The sequence below is a fragment of the Strix uralensis genome, chromosome 4 (assembly GCF_047716275.1).
Source record: "Strix uralensis isolate ZFMK-TIS-50842 chromosome 4, bStrUra1, whole genome shotgun sequence".
Classification (NCBI taxonomy): domain Eukaryota; kingdom Metazoa; phylum Chordata; class Aves; order Strigiformes; family Strigidae; genus Strix; species Strix uralensis.
Genome location: NC_133975.1, coordinates 121,106,130 through 121,119,443, shown reverse-complemented (window position 1 = coordinate 121,119,443; position 13,314 = coordinate 121,106,130). Strand labels below are relative to the sequence as shown.

At 42.2% G+C, this 13,314-nt stretch overlaps 1 protein-coding gene across 2 annotated transcripts in view; it reads right to left on the bottom strand.

The window, feature by feature from the left end:
- The window catches only part of RCOR1 (REST corepressor 1), an 88,694-nt gene that overhangs the window by 7,715 nt on the left and 67,665 nt on the right, over positions 1-13,314 (bottom strand). For both annotated transcript variants that reach the window (XM_074868818.1, XM_074868819.1), the window contains 6 exons: positions 12,617-12,778; positions 9,890-10,008; positions 6,300-6,378; positions 1,929-2,123; positions 859-936; positions 93-150 (listed from right to left, as the gene is read on the bottom strand). In XM_074868818.1, the coding sequence (XP_074724919.1) occupies positions 93-150; positions 859-936; positions 1,929-2,123; positions 6,300-6,378; positions 9,890-10,008; positions 12,617-12,778 (691 nt within the window). The remainder of the gene's footprint in view (positions 1-92; positions 151-858; positions 937-1,928; positions 2,124-6,299; positions 6,379-9,889; positions 10,009-12,616; positions 12,779-13,314) is intronic.

Below are 13,314 nucleotides of genomic sequence, written 5' to 3'. Positions count from 1 at the left end.
CCCTTCACTAGTCACTGAAGGGAAACACAGCTCTGAAATGCAGAATTTTGATTATCACCAACTGAAGTACAAATAGACTTGTAATGCCATACCTTGCACAGCAAGAAGCTGCTCATCCGTGGTCCAACGTGCATTAAATTTCTGAACGACCTAGACACCCAAAAAATTAGGTAACTCAATTTACATAAGCAACAACTTTCACTTGTATCCAAGCTCATAAAAACCTCACAAAAACACAAGAAATTAACTGCTAGTCAAACTGTGTCATTCCTTTTAGTAGCAACGATGTTTTCGATATAAAGAACTGTGTATGGCATCCATTCAGTTAACTGTGACATACGCTATGCCTGTAAGTCATGGTAATACAAAAAGATAGAGAATGGTCTGAGCAGATAACCAAGAGCCACACTCTTCCAAAGCACCTACTTGTTTTTATCAGACACCCTCTGTAATCTTGGTCAAATTATTTCCAGCATGTGGTGCCAGAGCTGGAAAGAAAACAGCAAAAGCACCAAGTGCCAAGAGAAAGATAGGCCATTAACATCCTCTCCTACATTTCTCAGTATTTAGAGCAAAGCAACTACCTCTCTCACAAGGCCGTATGGGTACAACACTGACAAAACATGGTATATCTGGGGTACCTGTACTTCTGTTAGAAACCACTTTCACATGTTAAACACTGCTCTTTCTTCTCATCTCCCACTTCCATTACACAACAGCAGTGAGTATGGTATGGTCTGGATTCACACTGACAACTAATAGAACATTGGCCCTAGTTTACTGGCAACACCAATAGCCCTGGTACGTAAACACAGATTAGCATTGAGCTCCACGGTAAAGGTCAGAAAATGATCCTACCTCTGGAAGTCTGTATTGTTCTATATCACCTTCAAGTTTTTCTTTGAGCGCACTGTTTGTCTGTTTGATATTCTGAATCTGAAAAGAAAGTTTCATCCCTTTAACAAAGATTAAAAAAATTTCTTTGGACAAGCCTTCTTCCAGTAGCCCCAGCAGGAACCCCACAAGTTCAGCATTCCAGTTATCCTCACAACCTCCCTTTTCCAAAAAGAAAGTTTGTTATATTGGAATAAAGGAATCCAGGAGCAGCTGGCACACCAGGAGATCCCATTTAATTTACTCTATCCTATCTGCAAGTTATTTGGAGTAAGAACTGCCCCAACTTTCAGGGCTGTATAAAGCCTAGCATAAGAAGAAAGGCCCTGTTCACAGCAAGTAATGAATCAAAGACTGCTAGAGCGCTCCACTTCTCCCAGAGTGCCAAGAAAAAGGCTTTAGGCCAAAATACCAATTCTATTAAGTTTAATAAAGAGCTGGAGCCAGATCTCTGCTTTAAAAACAGTGAAAACGTTCAGATCTAGGAAATAAACTCACGTAGTAAACCTGTCTTTACTAATAGGTATTTGAAAAACATTTGTTTAAAAGGCAGATCCATCAGGCAAGCAAAAGATATGTAGGAAAGTTTGTATGATGCCTGTCTAAGAAAGAATAAAACAAATGTATCTGCCTGTTCCAACAGTATCATGGGAAAAGGCAAAGGAATCTGACTGCTGCAGATGGAAATCGATACTGCTGAAACCAATGTCAGCTGAGGGAAGTTCATAGTTAAAACATAAGGAACTCTGAACTGCAAGAAACACTAAGCACCAATAAACATTCCTTCAAGCCAGTGCTACGAACTTTTCCTGCTTCAGTTTAGGTATAAAGTAGGCTCAGCCACAGAACTAAAACATAAGAGACATAAAACACAGGGCTGCATTAGTTCATAGCACAAGCGTAGCAGCTTGTCAAGTAAGCCACATAATGATGTGCATCATCACTGTCAAGCTACAAATTCCTGCGAACTTTGCAGACTGTGACAGGCACTACCACCAAAAATACCAGTTATTCTTGAACTATCCCATCCGTACCTGTCGTTTGATTGAGACTAATTCCATGTCCAGTTGTCTGAGTACAGTGGTAGCAGCTGTTGCGTTGGCAGAAACAGCCTCCACGTCTTCTTGGGAGAGGAACATTCCTTTGGGAGGTTTCCTCTTTGCTCTGTTCTTGGCCTGTGTACTGTGTTTCTCCTTCTTCACCTGAGGAACAGTTTCAGCAGGTGGCACCTGGCAAACAGCAGTCATTTTACAAAACTAGATGATCTTTAGGGGTCCCTTCCAACCCAAACCAATCTGAAATTCTGTGACTTTAGCCATCCTCGACGGATGGAGAATGGTATGTCATACAAACACTGTCATATAAATCTCTCCTTTCTTCTAGGCAGCTTTCAATGTTTACAGAGATACTGGTTGTCTTCTCCGCCCATTCTCATTTTGGAAGACAAATGCCCAATCTTCCAGCAGTTAAATATTCTGGTTATTTTCAAACACTCCAAAACACTTCTTTTTTTTCATCACCAGACCTGAACATGGCAGCTTAACTGAGCACCAGAAGGAAACAAAGTGGAGTTTGGAGACAGGGTAACACCACAACTAGAAGAGTTTACACAGACTTGTTTTTCTACATGTCAGACAGGAGAAGGAATAAACCAAATTTATTTAAAGGCTAAGGATAAAGGAGTGAGGTGACTACAAAGTAATTCTTAGATTGTTTTGCAGTTTCTTGGAAGCCATTTTCTTGCATAGCACTGATATATCAACTGTTCCATTAAACTGATGCAGTTTTGCCCACAAATAAAATTTAAATCTCTTTTAGAAAAGGTAATATTTCACATCCAATTATTTTTATGCCTCCTGTCTAAAGCAAAGAATTAGGCACACCCCTCTAACAGGTAGATTAGCTAGGACACTATACTACAGATACTTCAAGAGCACATCTGATTCTCTAATACCAAACCCATTTCTTCCAGAAGTTATTTTCAACAAGCAACTCATACCCAAGATTTATTACCCAGTGGCTGGAGCCTGGCCAAGAACATAGAACAGAAGAAGGATGGCAGGGAGAGAAAAAGCAGAGAAGGGAGGCCACACATCTGAAATCCTCTACTTGATCACTGCCAGCTTTAAACACATTGGCTTCACTTAGCACTATTGTTTCCCTCCTAATTTGCAGCTACATGTAGTTTCTACACAGTCTGTGGCATTTGCTCATTAGTGAGCATTAAAATGCTTGCATTCAAACCCACACGAGGCTGAGCACAAAGCCTGATGTAAGCATAAGGTTCTGACTCCCAAAGACTGGAGGACCCTACCCTCTTCATGGGCTCAATGGCCAGAGCCACATTAGAGCAGTAATGTGGACAATTCCCTGTTCTCAACTTTTTTCTTCCCTCCTTTAATGCAAAGGACTCCATGAGAGACAAAGCCTAAGACAAGCCCAGGAGCAAGTGATAACTATTACTGTTGCAGGATGGATACCCTATTTCTTTCTGCAGAAGGGAGTAGGGAGAAGGAGAAACCAGACTGGTTTAGCTATGAACAAGAGAGGTAAGCTCTGCACTCCACTTCAGAAGCAAGCACACGGATAACTGAGCCAGGTAAATTATTCAACATGGATAGATATTTCAGATTCATTTATATTTCATCTACATACAGAATTTCACAGGATCATGCAGTAATACATCAGAACAGGTTCAGGCCGTACGTTGACCAACACACAATGCCTGTAGCGCAGATTTCCCAGAAGCCTCAACATTAAGGAAAAATGAAAGCAATTTCAAATTACTGTTTTACACAGTTGAAAGAACGTGAAGCTCTCCTGTGTTGTGGACAAGAAGCCAGAGCTCCAGCAGAATGGCTTTTGACAGCTCCAAATGCCTCTAGGCCCCAGTGATATTGTGCAGGCTCTGACAATTTGAACGTCTAACCTATCTTGGAAACTCTTGCTTTCCTGGCCACACACATCTCTCTCTAGATGTAAATGAATTCATAAAAACCAGAGGGAATTAAAATGCAGAGATTTAGCAGTGCTTCTCTCTATTTAGATATTGCCGCTGCTATTCAGTGCACTTCAGTCTTACAAACCTATTAATGCAAACAAGGTTCCCTTCTTCAGATTTCAGAGTGTAAAAAGAAAAGATCAAGTTATTTCAAGCCATATAAAAGCAGAGGATGAATTAGGAAGGATTTTCCAAGAACAGGGAAGAAGCTCTAGTTCATGACCTCAGTATTATGGAGTCACCGTCTGAGGAAACCTGAACAGTTGCACTAACACTGAAAGTACTAAAAAAAAAGAAAAGGGAAGATTCCCTCCTCCAATGATCCCCAAAAGAGGAAACAGATGAGAGATTTCAGATATGCTGAGAAATCCCAGTATTACTCCGCAAGTCATACAGTAACTGACATGTGTCAGAGCTGGAAAAACCTTGTCTGTGGGGTTGGGACAGGGAGGTTCTTTACGGTAAGAGTCCTGGGCTAGTGGTACATCACCACCCCTGCGCGTCTGACCATATCACTACAAGAAACATAACTATCAAGAAAGAACATATGTCCCTCCTGCATACCTGCTCTCTCTCAAGGCATTTTCAAACAGCCCAGGCTCAGGTACTGCAAAATCAAATCAAATCAACTCTGAACAGGCTATGTGGGTTGTCAGCTTCATTTTACCCACCAGTACAATCCCTGTCCAGAAGAGCCTCCACAAGGCTGCCAGCCATTGCATATACAGTCAGACTGCACACGCTCCACAAGTTTTGGTGATCTCTTTCAGATCAGTTAGCATGCTGCGGCCTGTATTAGTGACAGGGAGGGTAGACAGCCTCCTCCCATACATGACTTTCTACAAAAATGTCTTGACAGTAGCTGTCAGCCATCTGCTCTGGTTTGGCCTTCCAACAGAGGCAGCCAACCTGGCAAAGAACTACCCTTTCCTCTTCTGCAGCAAGTTCAGAGCATGCCAGCATGGTAGAGAAGGAAGCAGTAATAAAGGAGATTGAAGGGAGCTCTCTTACAGATGCAAGCTTTCAAAGAGCTTACAGAGAAATCTAAACTTTCAAGTTTATTAAAATAATGGGAAATGAGATGATGATAGTAATTATTTACAAGACACACTGGAGAGCTGCAGTATGCAGCTGCAACTTAGCCAAGTAAGAATCCTTCCAGTTTGGGTGTTACTGAGGCTTCCGAGAACTCAGCTTCTTGCAAGGGTGAACATAAGTGGCTTCACATCCACTCTGCTCCTAGGAAGTCATCAGGGATGCCTTCCTTTGGTGGAAGTAACAGCCAAGCTTTTCTGGAAAGTCTGGAGAGCACCCTGGCATGGGTGAAGAACAGACTAGAATGCTGTGATTTTTCAGTTATTTCCATTCAAAATAATTTATTAGAGGAATTAATCTCACTGACAGCGCCTGACAAAGCAGCTGCTCTAGGCTTTTGTTTTTGTCTGTGTGCAATCCTGGTTTTAAATAATTCTAGTGGTTTTTTCCTACATATATCCTTTATCAAAAAAAATTAAACAAATTGAAAGAGAATGACTATGGGAGAGAAATCAGGCTACGAGAAATCAGGAAAGGGAGCTACTTCAAGGAGAAAAGGCCTTAGGGTAAACGTCTTTCTGCAGCACTCACACATACAACCCACGCTGCTGCTGAACGTCAAGGCTTTTTTATTTAGTAACAGATAACCAGCAGGTTATACACAAGAAAATAAGGTATACACTTTCCTGTTAAGCATCACAGACTAGGCTTTCAAAATTGTTGTATTTGTGTGGCTCTACTGTAATCTAAAACTGTATGGCCACTTGAAATTAAGTGTTTGAAGTGAGGTGCAAGTATTACATTTTAATTAGACAAAATATTCTGTGCATAACAACAGTCAAGGACCCTCTGCCAGACAAAATGAACTGGCCACACGAAAGCTTTCTCCTATACTGTTCACCACTGTAGTTGCAATCCTGGTGCCACATCAAGAATTTACCTTAAAATCTAAGGTGTACATAAACATGCTCTTGCTAGTCTACCTAGAACAGATTAAAAGATTTATTTCCCCTCCACCAAGCTATGTCAGTAGGGACAGAAGTGCTTCTACTCCAAGCAGTTAGGTTGATTTAAACCATCATTGAAGGTGGTTCAAGCTAACACAGTCAACCTTGAATCAAAGAGACTAGAAACATTCACATAGTATATTATCATGGGATGGTAAAGTCTTAAATTTTCTCAGCTCCATCCATTAACTTATTTGTCTATACTTGTCTTGATTTAAGAATAATTCTGAAGACAATTCTTCTTTTCTTGTATGACAACTATACAAAGCACAAATGAAGAAAATTAGATACTGTCAGCTTCTACATGAAGTAGCTAGTAAGTAAATGCTTTCATTTATACAGCAGTAAGAAAAGAATTATACCTCCTTTTTACTCTCCTTGTTTTGTTCAACTTCAATATCAATAGGGTTATTTCCATTTGCTTCCTCCATTTCATCCTCACTGGAAGACAAAAGCAAGCAGTACTGTGTTAGTTTGTGAGGCTCTCTTTTTCTATAAATAGCATGTTAAAAGAAATGCATGAACACAACAGCAAAACCAACTGTTTTCCTTAGTTTTATTCCCAGGGTGTTTTTCTAGGGGATTGGGGTGGGCTTTTTTTGTATTGGGTTTTTTGTTTTTTGTCTTTAAGTCAAGAAATTCTTCATTGTAAAGATGCTAGGGACCACGGAAGAAAGACTTCTCAGTAGTGTGCTTAAGCAAAATAAGTCTGCTCAGCTGAAGGCAAGATATATGAAATAGATTACACAAGTTATCTTTTAAAGAACATAAGACATTCAGCATTTTAACTTTAGGCAAACTGAGACAGAAACAAAGACTTAGAATTACAGCTAGTAACTAAAGCATGGATTTCATACAACTCCTTAACATTTAGCAAAATAAGACTCCCTCAAGAAACAAGCATAAAAAAAATGTTTGAGGTCCCCCCCCCAGTGACAGCCTCACTTTTTTTTCCTCCTCTGGAAAAGAAAAAGAGGTTATCAGTTACAGAATAATAATAGGCATGAAATTGAGGCCATCTTGAAAGCGACCCTGGCAGTTTGGCTTCATTGAAATTTTAATCGGACATTAAATCGAATATATTTTCACCATTTAGAATTTCTGTACTGTACACAACTAAAGTTAATTGCACCATTTGGGATGATGCCCAGAAATGAAAGAAATAAGCTGACCTAATCAAAGTTGGGGGTTTTTTGTTTGTTTTTGGTTTGTGTTGTTTTTTTTTTTTTTTAAATCAAAAAGATAAACCTATTTTGTCATGTCAAACTATATCCTGGGATGAGGAACTTTGGCTGGTGCAGGTATGTCACAGAGCCAGCACACAGCAGGGCTGTGCAGAGAAACCCCAGCAGAAGCTGTGCGATGCTGCTGGGGCGCTGGAGCTACCCAGGGTGCGTTCACCCAGGAGCAGAGACGGCAAGCACGGCCAGTGCCAGCGAGCGTGGCTGCGGTACTGCCACTCGCTCGTGGCTGTCTCCCTGCTGCAGCGGCGTCCTGTGCAGACACAGCCTAAGGAGGAACGTACTGCCGTGTAGCTTGAGCTGGCATCCATCTCCACAAGAGCAGCCACCTGTACAAGCCATTCCTACTCTCCCAAGCTGATTCAGAGGGTGTTTAGTTTGTGTAACGACAATTCCAGGAAATAAATTCACAAGCACCCCTCCCAGAGCTGCATACACTAAGCCCCTTGCATACAACTAAGAACAGCTACTGAAAACCTGGTCTCAAATGCACTGGGAGCTATTTTAGTGACAATCTGAGGGGTTAGGGATTTTCCCTGCCTAGCCACAAAGAGATATAGCAGTATTCGAGTGAAATACCTCAGACTGTCTCTTCTCTTAACTCCATCTCTAAAAGAGCTTCCTTGTGTTCTCACTTAGGTTCAAATTTCAGCCTTTCTGCAAAGACCAAGCCCCCACAGGCTTTGCTGTGCTCGTAGTTTGCTCTTCTATTCCAGCAAGTTCCGGAGACATGAGCTAGATCAAAACCCACCCACTCAATTCTGCGGTTTTAGACATTGATCACTTAACTGAAGAACTTTTTTGAAGTTTTGCCAACACCCAATGGCATAGTACAACCTCAAAATCCAGCACCCCAAACTCACCAGCTTTGCTTCCATGCCCTGCATGGCTGCACTGACAAATCCTTTGGGGGTGTAGGGATTTGACTATTTTACATAATGGAGGGGAAGAAGGAAAAGCAAACATCAAGCTGATGGCCTGGTCCTTAGCTTGCTGCAGATGTAAACCAAATTACACATTTCTAGTCCAGCTGCCTTCCTCAAAGGTTACAAAATTACAGCACACAGCAGCCCTTACAGTTCTTTCCCAATCACCAGATGGTCTGAGGTGCTGCTTTTCCCAGCAAACAAGCACAGGTATGAGAGAGGTGTATTTCCAAATTGCAGTAATTTCATTTATGAGCACAGAACAAAAATAGGTAGTACTAAAAGATCCTAAACTACATAGTACGAGACAAACACATAATCCTTACACAAAATTTCCCCCCCCTCATAAATTAGTAAGAAAAATTTTTTAAAAACAGGATGGGGAAAAGAAAAACCAAGACAGTCTTTGCAGAGAAGGGAAAAGAACAGAATGGAAAAAAGAGACTCGGGTCAAAGAAAGCCAACCAAATACTGGACAAGTTGGCTGGTAGTATTCTCCCTGGCCATGCCTGTTAAGCAAGCATTGTTGATCTAGTGGAGAGATGGGAGAGGTTGAGTGAGTCATTGGTGCAGTACAGCTCAACCCTGGAAACACATTTCTTCTCCCTTCCCAAACAAGGCTCGCTCATACGCACTAGAGCCAGCAAAGAGCAACCTGGGAAGTGCTAGAGCAGCAACTCCTTGGAGGAAAAAGCTTTTGCAGAATTTTGCCCAATTACATTAGGAGTCTTCCAAAGCCAGGCGCCCCTCAGGTTTGGTGTGCAAAGACATTAACCGCATTTTAGAGCGGGTTGAGAAGGCACCTGCATCAAGTAGATGGGAGTTCAAGTGTTTTTTTTTTTCCCCACACACACACCTGAGGCCACTGCATTCTGAGGCCCTGTCAGCTCCAGAACCAGGCAGTCACCAAGTGGCAGTTCTAACTATACAGATACTTCTAGTAACATACACAAGGCCACTGGCTGACCTACCGTCAAGGGCTTGCATAGGTATCCAGGAGCGTATCTTGCAGACAAAGTCACACAAGCAGGAGTCAAGCTCATCTGCTGAAGATCAGTGCTAGTGACCTCCTAAACACCACCACCCTCACCCAAATCCTAATGCACCCAGCACTCCTTGAGACACCTCTGCCAGAGAACTCATCCTAAGCTCCCCTGTGCTACTCGAGAAGAGAGTCACTCAAAAACACAGCCCTAACTTCATCTTTCTCCAGGAACAGAGCTTGGCCTGACAGCCTTATGTTAACAGTTTTCAAAGTGAAAGGCAGGGGAAGGGTCTGTGTGTGCATATGCACAGGCTGAGAGGTGCTGCACTGGAGTTCCCCATCAGGTGAGTGTTCTCACTCTACTGAGCACCACATGGAGGAAATAAAGGCGGATTTCTAGCTCTTTCATTACTTCCTTTTACTGTCCTGCTTATCAGCTTTTCTGGCTCTGCTGACAACAGTGCCAATCAGCTTGTAAACAGTTTCAATTTCATTTTCTCCACCCTCAAGCAGTATCAGAGAAAAAGCTTCTAGAGTGATGGGACAGTGACCACTGCACTAGAGGGCAATCAGGAATTGTTGAAAAAGGGAGCACACCTAATTGCTGACAGATTCCTTTTGGCTTTAAGCAAAGCAAAACATGCACAGCAGGGAAAAGGGGTGGGGAAAGAAGGTGTGGTAACCAGGAAACATTTTGGGGAAAATCCTACGTCTAGTTTCTTACAAGCTATCAGGAATCTGAGATAGTCTAAAGAAAATCAGTGTACGTCAATACACAGCCTTTCTGCTTGCAAACCTACCTTTCCTCACGTTCCCTTTTTTGTTTACGAGCATGACGGTCCATCACGCTAGTTTTAGTCCTTGTCTTCTTCCAGGAGTAGTAAAATTTCACCAGGCTGGCTATTGATTTGTCAGGAAGCTGTAAATTAAACATGTATCCTTTTATATGTTTATATGTAAAGTATCCCCAGGAGTTCACATACAATTGGTCTGGTTTTGTCAAGGAACATCTGATCTCTCTACGATAGATTCTCTCAAAGGCTCAAGCAAGGCAGTTCTGCAGCCTTTCCAAAAATGATATATGGGGGAGTGTTTCAGGTTAGTGCCTACTATTTAGGACATCAAAATCACTGAAGAGCATCTCAGCAAGCCTCCACTCACCAGCCAGGTAGCTGGTTCCCTTCAGAATAGAGGAACATAGTAAGAGCAAATCCAAAATGGGGCCTTGAAACTGAGATAACAGTTTTAAAAGCCAACACAGACATGTGTAAGCAACCACAGGAACTGCTGAATTGCAGGCTACAACCCAAGCATATCTTTGATGTTTGGTTAAAAAGGCTTATTCACACCATTCACATGATGAAATCTATTCAAAGGTCTCAACAAAAGATGTTTTCAAAAGGTGAAACATTACTGTACGGTGAACTGAGGATATAGGAAAACACAAGTCTCAGAATTTGGTTTTTTGTCCTCTTATACCAACGTCATTGCTCTGTAGCCATGAATGAGAAGTCTGCCTCCAAAAAGCGTAAAACTACATTAAGACTAATTCTCCACTTCTGAGGTACTCTGCATGGATGTTCTTACACAGGACTTTCACAAGGTAAAAGTCCAGCCTTTCTTGTTGAATAAAACATTTTTTTAAATAAGTGTCTGATTCAGCTTGGAGGGCAGGATGGGTGGGGAGGAAAACAAAACTGTGAGCAAGAGCCAGATCTTTCTTATTCAGATACTGCAGTTTAAGTCTTCACTTGAGATAAGCCTGGTTCTCAGACTCCAGGTTGGCTTTACATCCTAATAATGGATCGCACCAGAAATACCACCCTGGCCCACAGCTACACACAGGCATAAATCCACCTGCACTGGCAAAGCACAGGTACTATGTCAATGTTGTGCTGCCAATAGCCATGCAGCAGTCTGGTACACTGGAATTAAAGAGTTCCACAGAACAAACTCAGGGACAAGGCTGCTCATGACAAACATCCACTTGGCTACAAACACATCCTAAGAGTGCCAAGGCATCAGAACCAGCTCCGGTAAATAACATAACTCACTTTTCATTCTCTGGCTTTGATGATTTTTCCCCTCAGTTCCAAGCTGCACTGGTGCTAACAGGGCAGCATGTACAAACTAACAACTAACATACTCCCAAGCCATTGATTCCTGTCCCCTGCTAAACACAAAGCTTCATGCCATTTAATTCCTTTCGTGCAGGATGGCTTTTCTGGGAGCAACAGTAAAAAAATATCATTACCTAGGGAACAGTGCATGAGTTTGGCATCCCTGTATTGGAATGCACTTCACCGAGGGACAGAATCATGCTTTTGCATATAAACCGAATTGAGAATTTCTTGCTTTGGCATTTAACCAAGCAACAGGACTGGCTTTATGTTGTCTTTTTTTTCCCCAGGACACTTCCCTCCCCTTTTTCTTCCCCTGTGTAAGAACAGAGGAATAAAGAAGATGACAGCTTCACCCATCAGGAAAGTCTAGAACTCCCCACAGACTGTCCATAGTATGCACAAGCCCCATGATCTGACTTAAGAGAGTAGGAGACTCTAGGACTCAGAGAATATTTGGAAACAAATGCCAGTAAGGAAACATTCAAGCCTCTTCCTGCCACCCTTCTGAAAAGGGATCTGGCAGTCTTCCTTCATACTTGGGAGGCAAGTCGCCTTTCGCTTTTCAGCAGGATCAGCAACACACACCTTCACATGTGCTTTAAAGAGGCTGAACAGACTGCAGCACCCTAGGCTCACTTCAAAGGGTCACAACCAACGTAACCGGGTCCTGCTGGAACACTCGAGAGGCACTTTATGGAAGGAGAGCAAAGAACAAAGTCTGGTTTCCACCCAGCTGATGAGCCACTTGAAGAAACTCTCAAGACATAATTAATAAAAAAAATATTTTACATCCCATCCTCTCCCTCTTTAGAAAGAAAATTGCACACACCCCAGCAGTTCCCTTTCAGGCAGAAACCTACCCTCAAAGTTTTCAATCACAGTTTAAAAAAATGTGACTACCAACCAAAAGCAAAGGACTGAATGCTTGCAATGATGTATAAACCTCCACCGCAGCATCCATTGACAGTCCCAAATCACATTAAGCACAGACTTCATAGTCAAATAAAATGAATTCCTAAAAAGCAGGCTGTAAGAAAGGAAATCAGCTTTGCACAGAGATGATCTTTACTCTGTGTGTGGGTGGGCACATGTGTACAGACCATGCCTGAACTCCAGCTGAGACATAAACACTACCACAGCACGCAGGGGACTGAAAACTGTAATTTCCAACCAAAAAAATGGCACAGTCGAAGTTTATCCTGAACTAATAAAGCACTTCAGGAAAACACTTGACAGACTCTGGAAACAATGTTGTTTCCTTCTATTCATGGTAATATTCTTCCTCTAACATCCCCTTTGGCCTGTTCTCTCCCAAGAACATTAGACAAGAGTTCAGCACAATCAGCACTGAAGATGATGGTCCAACTGCCTGTTCGACTTTTCTATTCCTGTGATACCACTTACCATCTGCTGGATCCTGTGAAAGGTTTTCCCATGGAAACTGAAGGCCTGTTCAAACAAGACCTTGTCTTCCACTGTCCACTCATCTGGGAATGGAGTAAAGTTTGGCAGATCTGCCAAAGACTTCTCGATGTTGTGCTTGTGCCAGAATAGCATTCCAAGGGCCTAGAAATAACAAGGACACCAAGGGCTCAGTTGTAATCACAAGAAACATTATTATATGTATGCAAAGGGAGAGCAACAGCATTTTTCTCAGGTAACACGTTAGACAATTTTAATTCTCAGCTACATCAGACACTTTTCTGTGCACAAGAAATCTGGTATCTGACCCCCACCCTGCTAGGCTGCGAAGACCAAGTTTATCCAAACCACACAGGTAGTAAGAGAGTAGCAATAGAGAGGAGGGAGAAGAAAATTGAAGGAAACACTCCAACTTTACTGATCATGGTATGCATCAAAGCTAAGCAAAGACTTGGGAAGACTACCTAAAAACCAGGCTGGACTAAAGGAAGCTTCTTGCCAGTGCCAAACTCCCTTTCATTTCCTGTGCAATTAGGAGGATGGTTTCATTGACTGGGGTTTAAGGTTGTTTAGGGGGCTCTTTTTAAGGGGGAGGGGGAAAAGGGGGAGAGGATGAGGGAAGAACTGGAAAAAGGAAAGGCAGAGAACATGCACAACCTTCATCGTTGCTAAGATGTCCC